We start from the raw sequence: 26,745 nt of genomic DNA, 5'->3' as shown, positions 1-26,745 counted from the left end.
CCAAGCTGGGAATTGAACACTAGTCTCCAGAGCAGTTGTCCAACACTCAAAGCACTGAGCCACACTGGCTCCATTATAATATTATTATTATTGTTGTTATTATTATTATTACTCAAGAGTTATAGTCAAAGTGCTAAAGCACTTTAGCAATTTTATGCTAGTTAAGTCATGAGAATCATTCTGATTTAGTGAATTCTGTTGCATCTGTGTCCTGGGCCCAAACCCCAGTGTATACCAAGGGCCCACTGTACCAGATTCTCAAAAGGGAACCTTCATCAGTAATTTTGCAATGTGGAAATATATTCATCCATTCAGCAGTGAAAACTCACCACTCTTTACTTGGTTTTTTCTGCATCTCTCTTCTGCATTATTTGGCAGCTTGTAAAGACTTACCTCCCATGACGACCCACTTTTTCCAGGCAAGCATTCTCTGAAGATGCCAGCCACAGCTGCTGGTGAAACGTCAGGAAGAAAATCTTCTAGAACATGGCCACATAGCCCGAAAAACCCACAAAAAAACAGCTTCTAAAAACTTGCCTCCCATGACGCCTTGACTGAAATGTTCCTTTTCTCTCATCCTCATTGCTCTCCTTATGCATAAGAGTCATTGGCCAATATGCAAAGGGATTGTGTAGCACCTTTGAGACTGAGCAAAAGATGTCGTAGCATCAAATTAAGCATTAAGCATAAGCGGCCTTGGTCTACTTCCTCAGATGCATAGTCTCAAAAGTGATAGAAGATCCCTTTGCATAGTGATATTCCAGACTAACAGACCAGTCATAGAATCATAGAATCATAGAATCGTAGAGTTGGAAGAGACCACTAGGGCCATCCAGTCCAACCCCCTGCCATGCAGGAAATCCAAATCAAAGCATCCCTATAGAATGCTTTGATTTGACTATAGAAGTCTTTGAATTCTGGCTTGGCAAAGTATTTTTAAATATTTGCAGAAAGATAGTAAGTCTTGGAAGTAACAGCTGTGTTTACTGGGGGTGGTCATCTTTATTGCTCCCAATATAGTACAAACACACAGGCCAGTATAGGTATATTTTTTTCAGAGAATACTGACGTAGTTTAAACTGGCCTGGGGAGTGGAAATGAAAGTTTTTATTAATGCTGGGAGCTCCGAGGAAATACTATGGGATGAAGAAGACATCATGTGGCTCTCCAAAATAAAATCAGTTTGCACAGGTACAAAACCTAGAAGGCCCAGATACATTTTTCGTACCTGGAGGCACCCTAATTCACACACACACACAGAGAAATATTTAGCAAATTGATTTCTTTTCTCTCAACCTTCTCTTTGCCCCTGTTCTGTCCACCTTTTACTCCAAATTTCCCCTTTGATCCAAGCATGTTGTCTCTACTGGCCCAGAGACCAACCCTTCCAGTTGTCTCAGAGCAGAGAATTTGCACAGATGTGCAACCACCCTGCAGCGCAATCCACTTCTCTGTCCATCTTACCCGGCTTGGGAGACCGTCCTGCAACAGGGTCTGCTGCAATGCTCCAGGTGCAACCTCCTCCAGATGCAACACATGGCAAAGCTCTGTCAGCTCTTCCTGCCCAAGGGACCCAGTGCCGGTAACATCGAAGCTGTCAAAGAGCTCTTTGAGGTGGGCTTCGTACTGGTCCTGCTCAGCTTCGTCCATCCCATAGCCCACAACTCTTAACTGTGCAGGGGGTGGGGTAGGGAGAAGAGAAGGAAACCACAAAATCAGAAACAGTTACAGCATCAATTTCAAAGAAAGACATTCACATATGACAGGAAAAAAAGTAAAGTGTTGGTTTAAGCATAAGGCCAAACCTTGTGTAAACCACAGTTTACAATTCCAGCCATGATTTTTTCTCCAAATTTACATAGACTGTGTAGTTCATTCCTGTCCAGCTTCTCTTGATGACCCAGTATGAGAAACCTGAATAGTGGTCTCAGGGAGTGAGCAACAACCAAAATCACTGTCACTTTGGATGCAATAGGATCTGTCCAAATGGGAGTGTATAACCCAGCTACAAGCTGTTACATCGAGTCCTGGTTTGGCATCTACGCTCAAACCTTGGTTTGTCAAGACTCAAGATGGTTTTAATTCACATGTCACAACAAAACATGGTGCTTGTTTTCAAACCACTGTTTCATCATTCATCTGAACAATCTCAAGCCTTTTTGTAGCATGAGCTGTCATGGACTGGAGCACAATCGGTTAGGTATTATCTGTGTGTGCATTCTTTCTCTGGCTGCTGCCACACTGTTGAAATAATGCAGTTTGACACCACTTTAACTGCCATGGCTCCATGCTATGCTCCTGGGATTTGGGAGTTTATTGTGGCACCAAAGGTCTCTGACACAGAAGAGACTACAATTCCCAGAATTCCATAGCATGGAGCCATGGCAGTTAAAGCAGTGTTATACTGCATTAATTCGGGAGTGAAGACGCAGCCTCTCTCTCTGTGCAAGCAATAATCAACAAGAAGTTCAACTGCATACGCAAAGTTTGTGCTCAGGTTAATGGTTCAAGCTCTTAGCAACAATAATTGCAAAGTCCTTAGGGAGGGTTAGACAAAGCGGAGATCTGGATTTACAGGCAGATCTCTGGGGGATCTGCAGTTGACTGGAAAGAGTTTCTGGCTATTGTTTAACAAGAGCTTCCACATAATGACTTCCTTCTTGCCCTCAATTATATAGCTGTAGAATTTTATGTGGAAGGACTCTGTGAGCTCTACTAACTTCTGATAATCAAAGCAGATTCCTGGATTTAAATGTGCCTATTTTGAAAAAGGCCTCAGTTGGAGGATCTCAACATTTTGCTAAAAATAAGCACACACAGCAGGTTTCATAAACCTGATGTGGTATCTGCTCATCTCTGGATAACAGAGCCTCATCCACTCAACAGGAACAGATGGAAATATCTGTCTCTCCTTCTCTGCTCTCAGTTTGCCAAAAAGGAAGCTTTCAAAGCATGACTTATTCCTCCAGCTAGCCAGATCTTTGCCATTTCCAGTAAACTGGGTGCTTTTACAATGGATCAAAGGTACAATCAACCCTCCATACCCACAGAAGTGTAGCCCATAGATTCAAGCATTCACAGCTTGAAAATATTTTTAAACATATAAATTTCAAAAAGCAAACCTTGTTTTTATATAAGGGACACCATTTTACTATGTCATTGTATTTATTGGGACGAGCATCCACAGATTTTGATATCCACGGGGGTCCTGGAACTAAGTGTCCACTGTACCAGATTCTCAAAAAGGAACCTTCATCAGTAATTTTGCAATGTGGAAATGTATTCATCCATTCATCAGTGAAAATTCAGCCGTTTCTGTAACCATTCTTTACTTGGTTTTTTTGCATCTCTCTTCTGTGTTATTTGACAGCTTCTAAAGACTTGCCTCCCATGACGTCTTGACTGAAATGTTCCTTCTCTCTCATCCTCATTGCTCTCCTTATGCATACGAGGCATTGGTCAATATGCAAAGGGATTGTGTAGCACCTTTGAGACTGAGCAAAAGATGTTCTAGCATCAAGTTAAACATTAAGCATAAGTGGCCTTGGTCTACTTCCTCAGATGCATAGTCTCAAAAGTGCTAGAGATTCCTTTGCATAGTGATATTCCAGACTAACAGACCAGTCTTTGAATTCTGGCTTGGCAAAGTATTTCTAAATATTTGCAGACAGATAGTAAACGCAAAGACAAAATCATGACCCTGGTCCAGATTTAATTGCCTTGCAGCCTACTCTGCCTCACTCTCTTACCAAGCTTATCTAAATTGCATGAGAACTGACCTCCTATTGAGGTCAGTTTTATCAGACTGTTCAGCTCCATCCAAATTTATCTTAACTGCCAACAGCAAAACCTGACATGCTATTATGAAGAAACAAAATCCTAGCCAGCACGGTGTAGTAGTTTGAGTACTGGACTTTTGATTCTGAAGACCAGGGTTCAAATCCTTGGTCAGCCATAAAAACCCACTGAGTGATCTTGGGTGAGTCACATTCTCTCATCCTCAGAGGAAGGCAAAGCAAACCCCTTCTGAACTAATCTTGTCAAGAAAATCCTTTGATAGCTTTGCCATAAGGCCACCATAAGTCAAAAAGGACTTGAAGGCACAAAACTCTCACAATCAAACCATTTCACATTTCTCTCTGTTATTCACATTCTTTGTGCATTTCAAAAAGCTACCTGTTAAAAGAATGGTGCTGAGATGCACAGAGAAGCCTTGCTTTGCACCCCAAATTTAACACAGTGATCTAAAAGATGAGTGAAAAATAACACCTAGTGTGTAACTATGGAAGCAAGGACCTGAGGCTAGAAAGCAAAGCCAGGCCTCCTGAGAGCAGAGAAACTTCACCCACGAACACCACAATCCTTTTACCAGGCCCTGCATGAACTCTTTGTCATTATAGAGGTAAGCTTTGTTGTCTCATTAAACTGTCATTGGAGCATTTTAAAGTCAGGTGCACAAAGATTCAGTAGCAGCCAAGCCAATTCTAGGTACATCAGCTGCTAAGCTGGACTTTCACCAGAAGTGTGCCTTTATATTATAGAGTTGTTGCCCTTTAATGAGAGATCAGCATGGTGTAGTGGTTTTAGTTTTGGACTATGATTCTGGAGACCAGGGGTGGAATACCTGCTCATCCAAGGAAACCCACTGGTTGACCTTGGGCACATCACACTTTTTCAGCCTCAGATGAAGACAAGGATAACCTGCCCCGCTGAACAAATCTTGCCAAGAAAACCCTGTGAGAACCTAAGTCAGAAATGATTTGAAGGTACACAGCAACAGCAAGCTGTTTAACGCCACACCATGGCTCTATCCTATGGAATCCTAAGATTCATAGTTTCATTTGGGACTTAGGATTTATTGCAAGAGAACTCTTGCACTATAGTTTTCCTGGAGAAAAGAAGATACTCTACGATTCTATGATTCTATAGTTCAGGGAAGTGGACTAAAGCTTTTGGGCAGAGAATTCAGCCCCTCATGAAACTACAAAACACAAATTTGTAGACTGGAACCATGGATGTCAAAGTGGCATCAAGCAACTGTGGAGTGTTAGACATGCATAGAGGCAAGAGACCTATGAATCATAGAATCATAGAGTTGGAAGAGACCGCAAGGGCCATCCAGTCCAACCCCATTCTGCCATGTAGGAAATCCAAATCAAAGCATCCCTGACAAATGGCCATCCAGCCTCTGTTTAAAGACCTCCAAGGAGGGAGATTCCATTACATTCCGAGGAAGGAGTGAGGCCTGGATAGTGGCTATGGAGACATGTGCTTGGACTAAAATCCAAAGAGGGTCCTATGCCCCATTGATATTTCTGCTACCAGCTATGACTGACAAGAGATTCTCTTTCCTTATTTTTTAATTTATTTCATTTCTATGTTGCCTTTCTCCCAGAAAGGGTCCCAAGGCCACTCACAAACAAAATTACTTGCTCCCCATCGTTCTCTCTCAGTAAAACAGCCCCATGGCTGGCAGAGCAGTTTATATTTTACCCATTCCCCCTCAAGCTTTGTATGCATGACTGGCACCTCTCTGGCTCTAAACTCTTCCTTTCCCTATCTCCCCTTATAGTTATTGCTGGTCCAGGCTGGAGGCTGCTTCGGTAATCAACTTTTCATTTCTGTGATAATCCTTTAACAACATATTAATCAATGCACATTGCATCATAATAAAACTGTATGTTCCTGACTTTAAGCTCCTGTCCATTGCCTAACTGCTAATTTCCCCTAATATTGGCTAATCTCCCAGTGGAATGTTGTGACTACTACTGAAAGACTCCTAAAACATACATACTTACTACACACATGAACATTAGATATTCAGGGGGTGATAGCTCTTGGCTCCCATCTCAGCAGAAGCAGAGCAGTGAATGAGACCCAGGTTTTAATCTTGGATAGCTTTCTAAAAAAAGATCAGTCCAAAATCTGGCACACATTCGTCACCCCACTGACATGGAAGCAGCCTGTTGCCAGTGCATGTAAGCAGGGATCCACAAAAACCATGCAAGTAGTGGAAATATGTTTTAGAGCGTGGAAATAATACATTGCATTAATTTGGTTTCAAAACACTATCAATAAGGAGGAACAATTTCACATTGTACTTCTAATTTAATGACGCCTCCTTTTAAAAGCTATTATGAATACTTAATTTTGCCCATTTTGTTATGCACCTGCATTTATCTCCATCAGTGACTGGAGATCAGAGATAAGGGGCTATTTAAAGCTGCAAAAGCTTTAAAGTTAAATGAACTCTGATTTGCAATCTTGGAAAGTTATGTATGGAAAGAAAGCCCTGGTGTGCAGACTGGCAAAGTTTTAGATGGAAAGAAAGCTGTGGTTTGCAGAGTGCTTACCATTTCTAACTGCTCGGATTCCCAGTGATTGGGCGGTATATAAATAAATCTTATTATTATTATTATTATTATTTTAAAGTAACATTTAATGCCCTGATTAACATAGCAAATTAATGATTTTCACTACTAGCATGGAAAATAGTGGGCCAGTTTTCTGGAGCTCACTAACCATTAATGAAATTTGGATGTTTAGGTTCTGATATGCTCCTGTCATCTCGCTGAAGTGAACACACAAACAGTAGGTGATCTTGGGAACTTACGTAAGCATCCTTAGCAGGCTGAAGTAAATATCCCCTTGGCTCATTCCGTAACTCCAGCCATTCCTCAAGCAACAGCTCTATTTAATTTCACTAAGGCTCAGCAGCTAGGTGAGGAGGGAGGAGACTATTCCTCTGGTTCTCCACCAATTCCCTAGGAACTTGAGATAATGCTTTGTGAAATGGTACCAAGAAGAACAACAAGCATATAGGAACAAACAGTCCTGAGCTGAGATCAGCAGTATGTCAGGTTTCAGTTGTGTATCAAACATCACGACTGGTATTTGCACTAGGTCCTTCTGTGAACCTCTCCCCTGGAAGCACATCAGTTGGAGGACATGTTAAGATGGGGTTATCATCACATTAGACATTTACTTACTTAATAGCCTTCCTTTCTTACAATGTGGTTTAAAACAAAATAAGAGGACCAGATTTCTCCCAAACATCAGGGGGGGGGAAAGCTTTTTGAGGCTAAGAGATATTCAACAGTGTAGCAGACTGCCTTTGACAGTGGTGGCTGTCCACTACTCTGCCATCCACTACTCTGCATAGTTCCTTCAGGCTCTTAGCTGTAGCCTCTAACCATTTGGCCTGTGGTCTTCCTCTCTTTCTACTGTTCTCTACCTTTCCTAGACTTATTGTCTTTTCTAATGAATAATTTCTCCTCATGTTGTGGCCAAAGTATGACAACCTCAATTTAAACATCTTGGCTTCCAGGCAGAGTGCAGGCTTGATCCATTTGTTTGTCTTTTTGGTCATCCATGGTATCCTCAGCACTCTTCTCCAGCACCACATCTCAAATGAATGGATTTTCTTTCTATCAGCTTTCTTCATTGTCTAGCATTCACATCAGCACATGGTGATGGGAAATACAATGGCTTGGACAATTCTAACTAATGTTGAGTTTTCTGTCTTAGCACTTTAGGATTTTGTCTAGTTCTTTTATAGTTGCCCTTCCCATTCATAGACTCCTAATGATTTCTTGACTGCAACCTCTGTTCTGATTACACCCAAAATTCAAACAATCCAGCTAAAAACATTCTAAAATACATTTTAAAAAAGCATTACATACAAACCACTTAAAAACATTAGTTTTTTTAACATTAGATCCAATCAAAAAAGAGGCATTCCCATTTAAAAGGATTAATTTTAAAATAATTTAAAAACATAATCATGGAGACAAAAATTCAGCTCAACGATTAAAAGGCCCTTCTGCAATAGCCAGTTAATCCTGAAGGGAATCCTGTCTAAACAAAGGCCCTAAGCAGACAGACAGGATAGCATGGGCCCATCCAAGCCATGTGCTACACCCACACAGCCAAGTGCCCCCTTTTCACATCAGAGGCCACTACAGAGGTCTTCTGAGCAAGTGCGACAGCAAGGTAGGTATGGGTGGCATGAGGCCATTTGGTCTGCCAGCTGCCTTTGCAGAGTTTCCTAGAAACTGCAGCAAACAGACCTAGTTAAGGCTCTTTGGGATGAGATCATACTGGATCCAGTGGATCTGTATTCAGTCTGCCAGATCCTAGCCAGGGCCTAATGGCTTGCATAGTCTGGATAGGATGATTCAAGGCTGGGGGAGCTCAGGCCTTTATGCCCATGTGTACAGGCCCAAAAAGTCTCTTGCTGCCTGGTGGAAAGCGAAGAGAGAGAGGACCAACTTAGCGTCCTCTGGGGAGTGAGGAATTCACAGACTTTATTATCTTAGCCAACAATACATGATACAGTCAGATATATCCGAAATGGTTAAAAAGGCCATAGACAATGAATGAAGGATAAAAATATTAAAGAACATGTAATAAAATACAAAAAAGTACTCTAACACCGACTACGACAACAACACATTTAGGGGCAAAAATCGATACCACACAGAGGAGTCTTTTTTTATCGTAGGAAAGGAATCCAAAAGGGGGAACATATTTTTAAAACTTATTGCACTGGAGGACCTACAAATGCCTAGAAAAGTGTTCTCTCTAAGAATCTCTAGGCCTTCCAGTGTGACTTTTGGCAGAAGATGACAACAGTCACGCTGGAGGACCTAGAGATTCGTAGAGAGAACATATTAATGAAATTTGTGAATAATCCAATCTGCAAAAGCAAAAGCCACAAATGTGGAGGACCAACTGTAGTCTATATTCAAGCCATAACTTTTTGGACTATTGTCCCGTCCCCCCCCGTCCCCCCGAAAATGCAGGAGCCTATTTTTTCACAGAATATGACATCATGGGCATTTGTTGGGGGAAGCAAAATGTAGGAAATTTGTTCTGGCATCCTTTTACCCATATGAATGTTGTTCAACGATGCCAGTGTGGCAGTGAAGTGGTTGCAGAGTTTCAGTCCAAATGTTAAAGGAACTGCCAAAAGTTCTGGACCCAAAATAGGTTCAACAGCTTGGATAGCTGGATTAAAACCCAGAGCAAAATTCATCACCCTCCAACAGGTCCAGAGGATGCAGCAGCACTACTAAGGAGAAGGGGGGGGGGGGGGGGAGAAGGTGCTACACCTGCCACCTGTTCCCTCACCTGTCCTCCTGTTCTTTCTCTGACTCCTCGTGAGCCCAGGGGCAGTAGCTGCTGCCCCCAGAGAGGCAGACAGAGGGAGAGGGAGAGGAAATCTTCAGCTGTGTCAGCACAGATGGAGAGGAGGGGGAGAAGAGCGAGCTTTTGCCTATCAGATGCACATCCTCCCAGGGAAATTATATCACAGACTGGTGGACTCTCCTTTACTGAAGGTTTTAAACAGAAGTTAGGTGGCCACCTTCTTGGTACACCAACAGGGAGTGGACTGGATGACTCCTGGGATCCCTTTGAATTCTATGGTTCTATGATTCTACTATGGTGTATGACTGTGTGTGCATGGCAGAGGAAAATGGGGCATTAAATGTCTGTTCCTAAATATATACAGATATACAGTGTGGTGTAATAATAAATAAATAAAAATATATTTTTTATTTCTATCCAGCTTTTTACCCAGTCAATCAAAGTGGTGTACAACAAATTAAAATACATCCATATATATATAATGCCCCCCTTAAAACAAGATTAAACAGTATAAGATTAAAAACTACATATTAAATACCAGCTAATCCAAATAATAATCATCATGAGCAGAGTTCACTAGATGGGAAGTCTTATTCGTAGCCGAGTATTTTATTCCAGGTGTAGTGGTGTGTTTGTTTAAGATTCTGGAGACCAGGGCTCAACTCCCCACGCAGCCATAGAAACCCATTGGATTATCTAGGGCAAGTCACACACCCTCAGCCCCAGAGGAAGGCAATGGCAAACCCCCTCTGAACAAATCTTGCCAAGAACCCCCCATGATAAGTTCATCTTAGGGTTGTCATAAGTCAGAAATGACTTGAAGGCATGCAACTACTACTACTGCTGCTGCTGCTTTAGTTAATGAAACAGATACATTCCTGAGCATTACTTCTTTTAAACGAAACTTTGGTTATTTGGAAATAACAGGGACAAGTGTTTACACCACAAATAAAAGCACAACAACCAAGTCCACATATGTGAAACTTGTCTAGAGAGTAGCCTCTTTTGGACAGTGTGCACAAGTGTTGAACCCGAGGAAACTGAGCACTATCAGGTCCTGATACAAAGGCAATAAATCCCCCCTAAGTTGCGTGCTTCTGTTCCAAACATGCTATTTTGCTTTATCCCTTTTAAATCCCAGATAATCTCTGTTTATCTGCAAACAGGTAAAATGAGATAGAAGAACTTTCACCAACCAAGGATTGCTCAGAGTTTTTTAATTTTAAAGAAATATGGGACATACCTTTTGTTGTTATTGCTGCACTATTTCTAAGCAAAGAAAGAAGTGGTTCCCACATCTAGTCTTTCTGAAAGAGCACCAGCTCATCACTCCTCCAACCATATAAATACTTAAAAACCTAATTGATATTCCATGTAGAAAAAACTATGCCTCACCAAACCCAAAGGGTGCCCAGCAATGGCTCCTCTTCATCCTGGAGAGAAGTGACCAGTGGTGTCCCAAAGGGTTCTTTCCTGGCCCAGTGCTATTCCATACATCTATCAATGACTTCAATAAAGGAACAGGGGGCACATGAAGTCGAAGGCTTTCACGGCCAGCATCCATAGTTTTGTTCTGGTTTTTTTTTTTTTTTTGGGGGGGGGGTGCTATGTGGCCGTGTTCTGGAAGAGTTTCTTCCTGATGTTTCACCAGCATCTGTGGCCAGCACCTTCAGAGAATGCTGGCATGGAAGTGAGTGGGGTCTATATATACAATGTGACCCTTGGTTGAGAGGAAGTGATTTATAAGTTAATCTCTGTGTTGGTCTCTTGCTGAATGGCAAGGCCTCAGGGTGTCTGCTTAATTAATGATCCATTGTCTGCTGGGAATCCCCCTCACCTTGGGTGGTTTTCATTTGCATTTGCTGGGTCTTGATTCTGGTATTTTTCAGGATTGGTAGCCAAACTTTGGCGGGATACAGACCGCCCCTTTGTGCCACATATTGGGGCCAGGGCAGCCACAGCGGCAGCCCAAAGGCCCCAATCCGGCACTTTTCGGGACCAGAGAGAAGTGGCTTCATGCCCCAGGACACCCCAGGAGCCCCTTTTCCTCTGGCGCGGTTCCCGCGGCAATCTAGTTTCGGAGCTCCTTCCAGGGTTGCTGTTAGGCCACCACAAGCGGCCCGATGCAGCACAAACACATCATGCCTGCGCTGTGCCATTTGGACGTGGCATGGCCATGACATCATAATGGCGGCACCCATGTATACAGGGCACTGCCATTATGACACTGAAGCTACGTGTTAGGCTTGTGGGGCATCTGTAAAGGACGCCCTGAGGCAACCCTAGCACGCATCCAGGCCGTCACAAAGCACCAGTCTGGATATGGCCTTTGTTTACTTTCAGGGTTTCTTCTTTCTCTTATCCCTCTCAAGGATTTGTGGATTTTAAAAAAGTAATAATATATAACAAAAAGAGTTACCAGAAATGCAACCACTGATGGAACAAGTTACTTTTTAAATAATGAGATGTTGTCATTTCCAATTTACAGCAACCCTAAGTTGAAGCTATCATGGGGTTTTCTTGGCAAGATTTGTTCAGAGGAGGTTTACTTTTGTCTTCCTCTGAGACTGACTCAAAGACAGCTAACAACAACAATCATTGTATCTTCAAGTGAGAGCTCACTTTCAATAACTCCTTTAAAGTTCAAACTGAAACCCAGAGCAGAATCACTACTCCAGAAACCACCAGCTACTACTGTGTTGTAGTCTACAAGTGTTCCTGAGCTAGTTCAGCACTGCAATATTCATTTAGGGCCATTATAAACCTAAGCAAATACTGATAAGAAAAAGCCAAGATTGCTAGGCTGTGCTACTTTCACTCCAACAACACAATGCCTAACACAGCCAATAGATATTAATGGAAACACTGCCAGCATTCAGTGGAATTGTCAGTGAGTCATTTGGAGGCTGATTGGAGCATATGCTCTAAGCATTTAAGTCCATATGTCAGATCAGATTGGATGTTTGCCCCCGAAACAGGTTTAGTCCTGCTGCTCTGGGAGCAAGTAGTGGACTAGGAGCGGGTGCTGGAGAAAGACGATCCAGGTTCAAATTCACACACAATTAAAAAGCTCCCAATTGTTGACTTGTGTCCCAATCTGCCTTGTAAGGTCACTGTTGGTTGTTTCTTCCAGAGGGAGGAAATAATTCTACCCCCACACTGAGCTCCTAGATTAAGAAACGACACAATTCATGTAGAATCATAGAGTTGGAAGAGATCTCAAGGGTCATCCAGTCCAACCTCTTGCCATGCAGGACTCACAACAGATGGCCGCCCAGCCTCTGTTTAAAGACCTCCAAAGAAGGAGACTCTACCACCGAAGGAATCTGTTCCACTGGTGAATAGTCTACTGTCAGGAAGTTCTTCCAAATGTTGAGGTGGAATCTCTTTTTCTGTAGCTTGCATCCATTGTTCCATGTTCTAGTCTCTGGAGCAGCAGAAAACAAACTTGCTCCATCCTCAATGTGAAACTTAAGTATTTTTTTAAAATAAACAACAACTTCAGCAGAAGAAAGATAGTGTTATGTTGTGGTTGTGCGCCTTTAGGTTGTTTCTAACTCATGACGACCCTAAGGCAAGCTTCTCACAGGGTTCTCTGGGCAAGATTTGTTCAGAGGGTTTTTTGCCGCTGCCTCCCTCTCAGGATAAGAGAGTGTGACTTGCTTAGGTCACCAAGTGAGTTTCCATGCCCAAGCAGGGAACCCTGGTCTCCAGAATATCAAGATAAAAAAGTTCAGTGTGTTTTAGGAAGCAGTCCAAAGCCCAATGGCTGGACAGCTCATCTCAAGTTTAAAAGACACAACACAACACACCAAGATCTCTCTCAATGCTGTGAAGCTAAGTCAAGGAACTGTCTGAAGCTCATCTAAGTCTCTGGTGACAGGCAAGTGTGTGAATGTCGCTTAGCAACTCCCCATTCCTCCTGAGGCAAGTTGTCCAGGGAATTTGTTTTAAGTGTTATGTTTGCAGAAGACAGCACAAAATTCTGGACACCCCCTCAATCTTTTAGTCTCTCTATCTCTCCTTGCCACCGACCTGCCCATCCACACTCATGCTCTGCTAGCTCTGTGACACATAAAGCCTAATGTTTAGCTAACACATCAGTCAAAGGCTGCAAATATATGGAGAAATGCATCACTATGCTGCTTTTATTTTAATGGACACGTGCCATTAGGGAGATCCAGTGGAATGGTTTGAATGTTGCACTACAACTCTGGAGAACAGGGTTCAAATTGCCACTTGTTTGTGGAAATGCACTGGATGACCTTGGGCAAGTCACACTGTCTCAGCCTCAGAGGAAGTCAAAGGCAAACCCCCCACTGAACTAATCTTGTCAAGAAAAGCCCTTTATAGGTTCACCTTAGGGTTGCCATAGGTGAGAAATGACTTGAAGGTGCACAACAACAACAATCTATCAAGTGGCCAAGGTACCACTCAAATTCAAGTCCTGGTCCCATCTTGCTTTCCCTTCACCAGTCCTTTCAAGCCATCAATTTAAAATCAAAAGTTCAGACCACATACAAAATATACAGAGACACTTCTTCCATTCTCTGGAGGTGCATAGATCAGATCTCGTGGCTACAAAACTTTTCAACAGTCAGAGGTAAGCAATACACATTTTAGTGAATGCAAAAACAGAGTCTCTTTGCATTAGGACCCATGAGTCTTACAACTTCCCCACGGTATTATTTCAAAGACTAGCTGAAGGCTTTCAAATGCATCCCCCTCAGCTTGGTGGTGTGGGTTCCTTTTGAGGGAGAAAATGGAAAAAAAGATTGGCAGGAGCTCTTGGTGCAAATATACCCACAAACAAAAGGCAAGAGTCAAACATGGGCCTTTTCATCTCCCTTCCAGATGGCCCGGCAGCTGAGCGCATGGCTGGAATCGCCTGCCTGGATTGCGTCAGCTGCTCCATCCATCGCTCTCCCATCCAGGCGCTTAAGAATAGATGCAGCATGACCGGCCATCAGCCACAGCTGGTAGAGGAGAGCAAAAGAGACAGCAGCCCAGATTGGATAAGTCCGCACCAGGTGCACTTGCCTAGCTCCTGTTCTTTTTCACAAGGCTCACATGGGATGGGAAACCTTCTGGGCCTGTTTTCCCCTTCCTTTCTTTCCTTTCTGCCAGCTGTGGATCATGCTACCGGATTTATTCTGCAACGAAAGGCAAACCCACAGTTTGGACCTCACTATTCTCATCAACTTGCCCAACATATTATCATCATTATGTTTCCTAATTATGTTTCCTACCAGAGTTTGTACCATCAGTGATTTGGATTCCATACAAAAACCTAGTTAACAGTGGGATATAGTAAGATAATGTGACATGTTCCAAGTCATGTCACTTTTTGTAATGCAGGAGGAGGAAGACAGGAATACCTCAGTTAATGAAGTAGATGTGTCCCTTGGCGATACTTCTTTAACAGAAATATTGGTAACAGAGGAAGAAATAATACAGAAAGAATAGGATAGGTTCTTAGGCCACAAAAAAGAAGAACTATCCAAAAGGCTTCTGCAAACTTTTTATCAAATCTAACAATATGCTCACACAAGTTGAAACAACCAGTCCATTTCCAATAAACAAGTCAAGTAAGTCTTGCATTAAGTTTTTCTTTTTTGAACTGTCTAGAATCTACTTTTGAACGCTTCTTCTAAAATTCACTTTTGAATGTTTCTTCCATCAGCCTCCATTTCTCTTATGATTTCCACTTTGATGGCCAGTGTAATAGATCTACATTTTTAACATGCTGGGGATAGCTGTTAGCAGGCTAATTTACTCTCTCTGTTTTACTGTTCACACATGTTCAATACGAGATTCTGGAGGCAGCTGCTCTTTACCTTGTCTGTTGAAACAAATATGGCTATATTAGAATTGGCTAGAGTAGATTCCCCTCTTTTCCAGCTCAGGCTTTGCTTATTACACTGTTTATGGTAGACACAGCAGTAAGGTCCTTTTTTCTCCAACCTTTCTTCATGATGCTTTAATTGCCAATGCTGCTACAAAATTTCCAGCTAGACAGAAGACAAGGGAGAAAAAGGGCAGCTAAGCAGACATAAAGGGAGCTTCTTTGTCAGAGGTATGCCTGTAATTGCTATTTCATATTGAAAGGACACAATAAAAACAACAAATAGCTGTGTCGATGTACATGGCATTGTATAAAACAAAATACAGTTCTCCCTCTACATTTGCAGCTTTTACTTTTGCGGCATTGATTATTCGCAAATTTGATTAGTATGTTTTCCACGGGGGTCCTGTGCCCCTAACCCCAGTGAATGTGGAGAGTTCACTGTAATACAAACACACATTCCGCTACAAAATAATGAATCTAACCCTTCAAGACTTGTGGAGATGAAAAACCCCATCTCTTAAGTTGCTCCAGCAAGAGATATATACATAACTGTAGAAAAGATATATATAGACACATATTTATATGCCGTTAATGTTGGAACAGATGGCTCAGCAACAAAAGCTTGCAAGATCTGCTCACTTGTGGTGGCTATTTTAAGAATCCTGCTTACTCCTATGCTTTGAAAAGGTATTAAGGAAGCATTGGGTTTCCAAAAAGTGGAAGACTGCTGAAATGCTTTGTTTCACTGAAAAAGAACAGATGAACAAAACCTTGATCTACTACGTAGGGCAGCGCATTCCAAATGTGTGGCTAGATTACAACTCCCATCAACACCATCCCATGGTGACAGGAGATGAGAGTAAAACGCAGTGCAGCTCATCCAGATGTTCAGTAGCTCAGTGCAGGGCAACCTGTGGCAGGACTATCAAAGCAGCACATTACCAAGAAGATTGGGCACTCCTACACTAAAATATGAACACATAATGGGAGCCACAACTGAGAAACCACAACTCATCATCAGTTACTTCATTTGTGGACGATACTAAACTAGGAGTGTGCTAAACTAAGAGAGGAAAGGCCTTGATAAACTAGAAAATTGGGCTGAAACTAACAGAATGAAATTCTGCAGAGACAAATGCAATATTCTGCATTTAGGCTGGAAAAATGGAATGTACACTTACAGGACTGGAATACCTGACTTAACAGTACATATGAATAATATCTTGGGATTATTGTTGACCATAAATTGAATATGACCATTCAGTGTGATGCTGCTGCAAACAAGGCAAATAAAATTTTATCCTGTGTGAACTGAATCATAGGCAGGATACAGACCGCCCCTTTGGGGTGGCCTGCACCTGCCCCTTTCCCCGACGGATTGAGGCCTCAGCTGCCACAGCAGCAGCCCCAGAGGCCCTGACCCGCTGCTTTTCCTGGCCTCAGAGAAGCGGCAAAATGCCGCTCCCCCGCGGCCTGGAAAAGGGTGTCCTTGGGGCTTCAATCCCCAAGGACACCCCGAGAGCGGTGGGGAAAGGGAGAAAGGGGTTGCTTGTCCCCTTTCTCTTTGTATTGCTGGTGCGGCCATTTAAAGGCCACACCAGCGATATGTGCGGCCGAAGGAGCTCCGAAATGGAGCTCTTTCTGGTGCCACAAGCACCTTCCAGCGGTGCCAGGATATCATGTCCGCGCCGCACTGTTTGGCTGCGGCACGGCCCTGACGTCGTAATGGCAGCACCCATGTAGAAAGGGTGCCGCCATTACAACCTGCTAGGGTTGCGGGGCGTCTGGAAAGGATGTCCCGAGGCAATCCTAGTATGTATCCAGGCCGGTGCTTTGCGCCGGTCTGGATACTGTCATAGTTTCCAAAAAAGGGAAGCAACAGTCCCATTATATTCTGCACTGGTCAAGCCTCATCTGGAGTACTATGTTCAGCTAAAGGCATCTCATTTGGGGAAGGATATGGACAAGTTGGAGAAGGTTTGGAGAAGGCCAACAAGGATCATAAGAAGTATAGAGAGCAAAACATATGAGGAAAGGTAGAGGGAGTTGGGCCTGTTCATCCTGGTGAAGAGAAGACTGAAGGTAATGTGACTGTAGTCTTTAAAGATCTCAGGGGTTCTTACAGAGAAGAGGAGGCAGATTTGTTCTCTACTCCCCCAGAGGGTAGGACCAGGTCTAATGGTTTTTAAATTACAGGAAGATAGATTTTGACTAAAAATTGGAAGGAATGTCTTGACAGTAACCGCTTCAACAATGGAACCAAGGGCCTTCTCTGGATGTCTTTCAAAAGAGGCTGGACAGGTACCTGCTGGAGGTGCTCTAGCTCAGAGGTCCCCAACCTTTGGCCCTCCAGATATTTTGGACTCCAGCTCCCAGAATTCCTAGTTGTTGGCAAAGCTGGCTAGGGCTTCTTGGAGCTGAAGTTCAAAACATCTGTGGGGGTAAGGTTTAGGAACCACTGTAGTTGGAGATCCTGTATTAAATGGTATGGAGGGTTGTACCCCATGGCTTAAAGGGCCCTTCCAACTTTATGAAGACCTTCCTCTACACAGCAATGAAACAAACCACATTAGACAACAGTACATAGAGTAGAATTGTATTCTCAACCCCTCTTTTTGGCTAATATATGTGAAACCAAACCCCTAAATCAAGGATAGGCAGCAGTGGAGGGGGTGCTGTTTTTGCTCCAGGGATCCATGGTATGGGGCTGCATATACTACTACTACTACTACTACTAGTAGTAGTAATAATAATAATAAATTTTATTTATGTCTCCTCGCCTCTCCCATTGGATCAAAGCGGGGTTACAGACTATAAAACCATTACAGAACTATTATAAAATATAAAACAGTACAAAAATACAATCTCTATTAAAACACACTCATATCATATAACATACATATCCCGGGTGAGGCAGAGGATCAAACGACCAGCGTAAATATCTTTATTCTTCAGGGGGAAAAGCTTGACAAAAGAGAAAGGTTTTTAATCTCTTTTTAAATGTATGCAAGGGGGTCATAAGATGGAGCTCCTCGAGAAGACTATTCCAGATTCGCGGGGCTGCCATTGAAAAGGCCATCTGGGATGTGGAAATGTATTTGGAGGATGGTATTACCAACAGATTCTTCCTGGATGTTCTGAGTGTGCAGGGTGGATCATATGGGGAGATGCGGTCCCTCAAGTAACTCGGGCCTAAGCCATGTAGGGCTTTACAGGTAATAACCAACACCTTGTACTGTGCTCGGAAGCAAATAGCCAGCCAGTGAAGATCTTTCAAGATAGATGTTATATGGTCAAACCTAGATGCACCGGTGACCAGCCTGGCTGCCATGTTTTGTACTAACTGAAGCTTCCAGGCTTGATACAAGGGTAGCTTAATGTAGAGCGCATTACAGAAATCTAAGCGAGAAGTTACCAGAGTATGTACCACCATTTCAAGGTCCCTTTGGTCCAGATAGGGTCGCAGTTGGCATATCAACTGAAGTTGAATGCAAGCACTTCGGACCGTTGCATCTACTTGAGATGTCAACTACAGAGATGAGTCCAGAAGTACTCCTAAACTGCGAACTTCGTCCTTCAGGGGAAGTGTGACCCCATCCAGGACAGGTTGATAAATCTCCTTCCCCAGGCCTGGGGAACCTATTACAAGTACTTCCGTTTTCTCTGGATTCAATCTGAGTTTGTTTTCCCTCATCCAGCCCATTACTGACTCCAGACAGGCATTTAGAGGAGAGATGCCATCCTTGGTCACAGCATCAGTCAGAGACACAGAGAAACATATTTGGGTGTCATCAGCATACTGATAACACCGTGCCCCGTGTCTCTGGATGATCTCTCCCAGCGGTTTCATGTAAATGTTAAACAAAGTGGGGGACAGAATAGCTCCCTGAGGGACACCAGATGTAAGTTCCCTCTTATACTGACAGAAAGCCCACCACAAACCTATTTAAATGGTAAATAAGCATCCAAGACAGACAATTTCCCCTTTGGGATGGAAAAGGGAAGGGTAATCCAAGGAGTCACACCTGTACCCTATGGCAAGGGTGGGGAATGTTGCAATGCTCCAGAATGAGATTGGAATGCAACTCCCATCAGCCTTAGCCAGCAAAACTAATGATGAAGGCTGGGAGATGCAGTTGAACAACCTCTGGTGGAGGACTACACTTTCTCTACCCCTATTATAAACCTACTCAAAAGCAGATAATTCTCTCTTTAGCCTTTTCTGTCAGAGAGCTTTGGTGCCATAATGAGCTACAGTTCCCAGAATTCCATAGCACTGAGCCATGACAGTTAAAGTGTGAAACTGGAGTGTGGATGCAGCTTTTAAGGAACAAACCTTCTGGTTGTATTAAATTTAAACTTTTGTCCCATATTAACTCAGGAACGAAGTGGGGAAGATATGAGGAGACAGAAGTGTGAGAAAACACTTAGCACACACCAAAACCAAATGTGATAACAATCACGAAGAGGTGGATTACTTAATGTAGGAAGCCCAGGAATAATAGTATTAGCTCCTCGCAAATTAATGCTTTGCTTCTAAGCCTGCAAACAAAATATGGTTATCACAGGGGAGAGAGAGGGAAGGGGAGAGAAAGAGTCCATGCTTATGCACCAGGCATTACTCAAAATGAACACCAGAGCAATTTGTGTACTGAAAACACCACCATGGTGGCAGAAGGCACCTGGCCACAGTCCAGTTCATCAGACACACAAAAGCAGACCTTAGGAACGTTTCCTTTTGATTACAGAATATTAATACATGATATGGTAACAGCTGCAAGAATGATATATGCAAAATACAGGAAAAATAATAAAACTCCAAATATAACAGAATCATAAAGTTGGAAGGGACCCAAGGGCCATCCAATCCAACTGCATCCTGCCATGGAGGAAGACACAGTCCAAGCACCCCCAACAATGGCTAGCCAGCTTTGGTTTAAAAACCTCTGTTTAAAACCTAAAAAAATACACTGTTTGGAAAAACATAAGGAGCTGGCCAAACTAGTAAAGTTAACAAATTTACTAAAAGAGAGTTCTATAGATACTTGCTTAAAGAATTAGTAACTTTTTATAGACTATGTAGCAAAGAAATATGGCATAGTGGTTTGAGTGTTGGACTACAGCTCTAGAGACCAGGGTTTGCTTCCCAGCTTGGCCATGAAACCCACTCTCTCAGCCTCAGGGGAAGGCAATGGCAAACCTCCTCTGAACAAATCTTGCCAAGAAAACTCCATGATAGGTTCATCTTAGGGTCACCATAAGTCAGAAACAACTTGAGCCACACAACAACAAACAAACATTCTTGTGAGAGGATAGTCACCCAGAACAACCTCATCCATGATTAAGTCCCTGTGTTGCAAATGTGACAGTACTTGGTTGTATACAACCTTCACGCTCTTCTCTTCCTCTTCTCAGTTCTCGTTCTCCCAGTTTATAGCCTATAAGTGAGCCTTCCTCAAGTTGGTGCCTTTCAGATGACTTCTATTACAAGCATGATTGGCTGGGGAGGGTGGGAGTTGTAGTCCATCTGGAGGTTGGGAGATGTAATCCAATGCATCTGGGGCTGGAAAGATGTTGTCCAGTACATCCAGAGGGTGCACCAGGTTGGAGAAGGTTGCTTGTAAATTCTTTAACAGAGGAACCTAATCCACAAATACTCTTTTCTTCATTCTGTAAACTTCCATGTATATTAATGGCTTCCCTGGTATAAATCAGGAGTCAGTAGTTGTTAAGGACAAGGTGGGCCATACAGGACCTTCATGGGAATTTGGGGGGGGGGGGGAGCAGTGGACCTTTTAACTTTTTTTGGGGGAATTTTTTTACCCTAAATATCACCACCATCATCCCCACCTGTAATTTTGGTAAGTTTTGGCCTCCAAGGCCAGAAAAGATCCTCTTTGCAGCAGGAAGACAACTGGGAGTCATAAGATCACGGATTTCCTGTTGCAAAAAAAAGGCCTCTTCTGCGGCTAAAACAACTGGTGGCAGTTGACTATGGCAAAATCACCGCCTTTTGGCACCTAGAGGATGTGAGATATACATATATATGTATGTGAGCACAAAAAGAACAATGCAAAAATATGTAATTTGGGGGAATATTCTGAAGTCCCAAATATCCTCCAAAAATTCCCCCCTTTCCTTTGCTACTGCTATTGTTGTTATTTGCCTTCAAGCCATTTCTGACTTATGGTGACCCTACGGAGAATCTATCATGGGGTTTTCTTGGCAAGATTTGTTCAGTGGAGGTTTGCCATTGCCCTCCCCTGAAGCTGAGTGTGCCCTTGCCCAAGATGACCCAGTGGCTTTTCATGCCCAGGAGGGATTCGAACCCTGGTCTCCAGAGTCATAGTCCAACAGTCAAACCACTATGCCTGCCATGTCAAAATGAGCATGGAAGGGTCTGGTTTCTTGGTAATGCTTCCTGTTGTGAAAACTCCCTGCTTGTGGAAAGCTAATCACTCAGGGAGAAGTTACTGATCTGATCTCTATCTCTGACTTTCTGCCTTTACACATGCAAGGAATTTTGATAAACAGTTGCTTCCAGACAAGCCAACACATACATACATTCTAAGATGGGAAAAGAGGAAAAGAGATTCCAGCTCAACATTAGGAGGAACTTCCTGACAGTAAGGGCTGTTCGACAGTGAGACAAACTCCTTCCTCGGAGTGTACTGGAGTCTCCTTCCTTAGAGGTCTTTAAGGCTGGATGGCCATCTGTCGGGGATGCTTTGATTGAGATTTCCTGCATGGCAGAATGGGGTTGGACTGGATGGCCCTTGCGGTCTCTTCCAACTCTACGATTCTGTGATCTATGGTACAGTCTCAGGAAGGCTGTGCCACCACCAATGAACAATCTTGCAAGGCTGTTTTTAATTTTTTTCAGAATTGCACCATGGCTTTGTTTGGTCCAAACTCATATTTTATTCTTGTAAGCTTAAATATTATTGAAAGTTATCAAAAATGGGAAATATCCTTTTAAAGAGCAAATAATTACCATTTTTTATTTCAAGGTTTGAGAGGTAAGCCACTGCCAATACTGGATATAACTTTATTTGTTGTTACTTGTGCTGCTCTTTGCTCCCCCCTCCCCACTTTTATTCTGTGTGTGCGGAAACCTACAAACAAAACATTTAACCATAGGGGATTTTGGGGAGCAGGGGAAAGGGTTGGTGGGAGATCCAGCATGGTCTAGTGGTTTGATTGGTGGACTAGGATGCTGGAAGATCAGGGTTCAAAGGAACGACTTAGGGAGCTGGGGATGTTTAGCCTGGAGAAAAGAAGGTTAAGAGGTGATATGATAGCCCTGTTTAAATACTTGAAAGGATGTCATATTGAGGAGGGAGCAAGTTTGTTTTCTGCTGCTCCAGAGAACAGGACCCGGAACAATGGATGCAAGCTACAGGAAAAGACATTCCACCTGAACATTAGGAGGAGCTTCCTGACAGTAAGGGCTGTTCGACAGTGGAATGCACTTCCTTGGAAGGTGATAGAGTCTCCTTCCTTGGAGGTCTTCAAACAGAGGCTGGATGGCCATCTGTCAGGGATGCTTTGATTTGGATTTCCTGCATGGCAGGGGGTTGGACTGGATGGCCCTAGTGGTCTCTTCCAACTCTACGATTCTATGATTCTATGATTTTATGACCACTCAGCATCAAAACCCATTGGATGACTGTGAGGGAAGTCACACTGTCTCAGTCTCAGAGTGAGGCAAACCTCATCTGAATCAATCTGGCCACTATTAAGCCAGTATGGCATAGTGGGCTGAGTGTTGGGACTGGACTTCAGGAGATCAGGGTTCAAATTCCTGCTCAACCAGGTAACCTTGGGCCAAGTCCCACTCTCTCAGCCTCAGAGGAAGGCAGTGACAAAACTTCCTCTGAATAAATCTTTAAAAAAACACAAAAACCCTTCGATATCCTAAGCCAGAGTTGACTTTAAGTCACAGCATAACAACAACAAATGTGTATATAGAGATTTTGACCAAATAGCATAAAACCCTGAAACATCTCAGTTAAAACACTTCTGGGAAAATGACCTTTCAAAGTAACTAGAAACAGTTTCTCATTACACCTCTAAAGTAAATTCAAGGTTTTTCATTTCCCTTGAAATGTGAAATTAGTTCTAAACATGTACATGGTTTTAAAAATTATTTTAGTCCTTTCAAGCTGTTTCAACTTGTTTGAAGTGTTAAATGTGTTTTTTATCTTGTTTATTCATATTAATCTGGAATTGTTCATATTGTTTAATCCATTTGCTGCCCTGAGACCTCACAATAAAAGGGTGGGATAAAATCATCTTAATAAGTAAATAAATACATAAACGTAATCATCAGGTAAGTAAGTTGCTTGTTAATGGGTGACTTCTGAGTTCCGATTATTCCACTTGGAACATCTGATGGCTGTTTTGGAAAGAAAATCCCTCTCCAAAGGAACTGGGCCCAAAGCAAAGCCAGTAACCTCTTTCAAGATTTAGAGTTGCCTCAGATTTCCCACTGCTCTTATTTACTTCATAGGCTGCAGCTGTTGTGGATTGATTAATTGTCATGCCGTCAAGCAATTAACATCCCTCTTAATTGAACAGTTGGGTGTTGGCGTCAGCAGCAAGAGTACCACTGTCAGAAGCAGGTAATGACATTGGCAGCAAGCATTTGTGCCAATACAACAGGGCAGAGCCTACCCCACAGAAGTGCAAGTTTGCAGGTAAGTCTGTAGGAAGATACTAAGTCCTTACTAGCCTTCTTTGACACACAAACAAATATATGTTACTCATTTGGGGCACACAATTAGACCAAAGGCAAGACAGCGAACCACAGAGCTGCTCAAAAGGGTTAATGCAGCTTTGTACCATTATTATTATTATTATTATTATTATTATTATTTTCTTATCCTGCCTTTCTCCCAACATAAGGACTCAAAGCAGCTCAAAGAGTTGTGGTGTTGTGGTGTTCTGAAAGATGCATTTCAAATGATGAGTGTACCTGTGTTGCACAGCTATAGTGGTGTGTTACCACTTTAACTGCCACAGCTCCATCCTATGGATCCATGGGATTTGTGGTTTGGTGAGGGTACATAGAAAGCTCTGATAGACACTTCTAATTTTGACTAGACTGCCCATTGCTAAACTAAAAATGCCTGGACTCCTTAGGATGGAATTAAAGTAGTAAAAAGGGTGTCGAGCTGCTACAACCATGGCTGTTATTATTGTTGTTGCTGTTGCGTGCCTCTAAGTTGTTTCTGACTTATGGCAACCCTAAGGCAAACCTATCACAGGGTTTGCTTGGCAATTTTTGTCAGGAGGGGAGTTTGTCATAGCCTTCCTCTGCGGCTGAGAGAGTGCGACATGCCAAGTTTACCCAGTGGGCTTACATGGCTGAGTGGGGAATCAAACCCTGGTCTCCAGAATCAGGATCAAATGCTCAAAAGGTGCACGCACGCATGCACCCCAGTAGGTTCAGCACTTTGGATAGCTCCATTACATTTCTGACCAAAACTTGGGACTGATTTACAGGATGAAACAGGAGGCGCTACTGCAACCAACATTTGTTGCCCATCCTAACAACTTATCTCCCATGCTGGCTGGGTGACCCAGTGGCCAGCAGGAGGAGAAAAGAATATATAGCCTTTCCATGTGTTACATTGCAGTGAAGAACATAAGCTCGGAACCACTGTAAAAAACAACAATAGAAGGAGAGTGGACAACCCTAGTATCATCTGCCATTGATTTTTACAACATCTAAACATAAAGGTTACCTTGCCAAACATCTCATTTCGCAAACTAAACTAAGCCATGCTTCATAGGAACAGAGCCAGAAAAAAGATCACAGAACTGGAAGGGACAGCAAGGGCCATCTAATCTGACCCCCTGCCATGCAGATATGCACAGCTAAAGCACTTTTGCAAACTCTCAAGACCTTCAGAGAAGTCCTCCACTCTCTGAAGCAGTCCAACCAAGACAAAGTCCAACCAACACAAAGCAGCGAGTGGCTCCCGACAATCACACTGCAAATCACTCAAGACCCTTTCTTTAAGGTTCACCAACAAAGTCAAGCTCACAGCTGGTAACCGCAAGCACCCACCAAGCAGGAACATTTATTTACTTAATTTATATTCTGCCTTTGTCCCAAAACGGGACCCAGAAGGTGGCTTAGAATTTTAAGTTAAAAAAGATTAAGCACACAACCCAATTAAAAACACACAAAACAATTAAATGCATATTATAACAACAGTAAAGATAAAAATACAGCACTCCTCATTAAAGGATCTTCTCGCACCACCAATTTAAATCTGAAAGCTTCTTTAAATAAAAAAGGTATGCTTTCCACTCGCTTCAGCCTGTTCCAGCCATTGGTGCAGAATTCATGGTCATCTATTGGTCCCCTCCATGACTCCTGCCCCAGTTATTTGGAACAGATAACATATTTCAGTTTTTTTAAAAGACATTAAAACTCCTTTCAAGCTGGCAAAGAAAGGGAATTTATTAACCAGGCTGCGCTTAGTGGAAGACTAACCAAGGATGAAGTTGCCCAGAGTGTGCTCTAGGAATTTATGGTAATAGTGTTGGAACAAGGCGTGAATATTCAAGACACTCCAGCATTTGCATTGTAATGATTCCCCCCTCCAGCCCAAGAACAAGCCATTCCACAGATAAGGAGAGGAAGAAAGACAGTGTTCCTATCTGTTGTTATTTTGTAGAAAGGAAACAAAGAACATTTCAAATGGATGATGGACCAACACAGTTTCTACAAATTTCTTGCATGAGATAAAACCTCAAAAAGATGGTTTATTATCCTCTTCTTTTTGAAGTCTAGCACCAAACCCAGGTTTGATTTGGGAGGAGGGGGACTGGAGCCAGAAAGGGGGCAACAAGAAATATCAAGTCTGCTGGTGTCCTGCCAATGACACTTTTGTCTAGGAATAGCAATTACGTAATTGGCAAGCTCACTACACCGTACTTTCTTTCTGAGAGAGAGGGAAATCTTTTGTTCTGTACCATATCAGCCTGGGAGAGCTTGCCAAAAAAACACAGGCCATGCAGTTGATAACCTGGAAAGCCTCTCTTCAAACTGCAATCTTTAAAATAAATCAAATTAGCTTATTTGAGCAAAGTCTGAAGGAAGAGGGAGGGGAAATAAGAACACACACAAAATCAAATCTGCACAGAAAGCAAGAGACAGGCTCTCAGATTGATCTCTTCCCTCTCCTAATCCTTTGACTGTTCCAGGATGCAAGTTGATACTCTGAGCTTTACCTAACCTGGGTTTGAAAAGGTGGATAAGCCATATAGTTCAGTCTGCAAGGAGTTAGGGGAACAGACTGAAAAATAAACCTCTTTTCTCTTCAAGGAACCTTTCTTTGCCTTTCTTCCCACAATGGGATGCCTTTCCTGTCTTGCTTCTTGAGCCCTTTTCTTTTTGGAAGGGCCAGACAACAGATATGCCCTCTTTAAGTTACTCAAAGCCAAAAGCTTTGAGAGAAGCAGGTCAAGGGAAGAGGGGAATCCCAGCCTTCCACTATTCTAGCAATTCTAGCAAGTCTCTATGCTAATTTTTTTTTAAGTTTAAAGAACAATTTGTGATTAAGCACACGCTTGTTAAGGAGTACCCAGCTTGTTGGCAGCAATTGGCTAACACATTGTAAACTGCTCTATAACTGTAAAGCACTATAAAACTGTATAGAAACGTAAGTGCTATCGCTATTCCCCTTTTTAAAACTCCAGCAAGTCTCCATGCTTTTTTAAAAAAAGTTTAA

At 42.7% G+C, this 26,745-nt stretch overlaps 1 protein-coding gene across 6 annotated transcripts in view; it reads right to left on the bottom strand.

Annotated features, from left to right (window-relative positions):
• Nucleotides 1–26,745, bottom strand: part of NIN (ninein) — a 159,136-nt gene that overhangs the window by 127,005 nt on the left and 5,386 nt on the right. For all 6 annotated transcript variants that reach the window (XM_089522912.1, XM_089522913.1, XM_089522914.1 and 3 more), the window contains exon 3: nucleotides 1,465–1,671. In XM_089522912.1, coding sequence (XP_089379038.1) covers nucleotides 1,465–1,650 — 186 coding nt within the window. In that variant the 5' untranslated portion in view covers nucleotides 1,651–1,671. The remainder of the gene's footprint in view (nucleotides 1–1,464; nucleotides 1,672–26,745) is intronic.

Source organism: Sceloporus occidentalis, unplaced genomic scaffold (assembly GCF_023333645.1).
Source record: "Sceloporus occidentalis isolate IW3139 unplaced genomic scaffold, rSceOcc1.0.p SCAF_4, whole genome shotgun sequence".
NCBI classification, from domain to species: domain Eukaryota; kingdom Metazoa; phylum Chordata; class Lepidosauria; order Squamata; family Phrynosomatidae; genus Sceloporus; species Sceloporus occidentalis.
The sequence above is the reverse complement of the archived record's forward strand: the minus strand, read 5'-3'. Positions and strand labels throughout refer to the sequence as shown.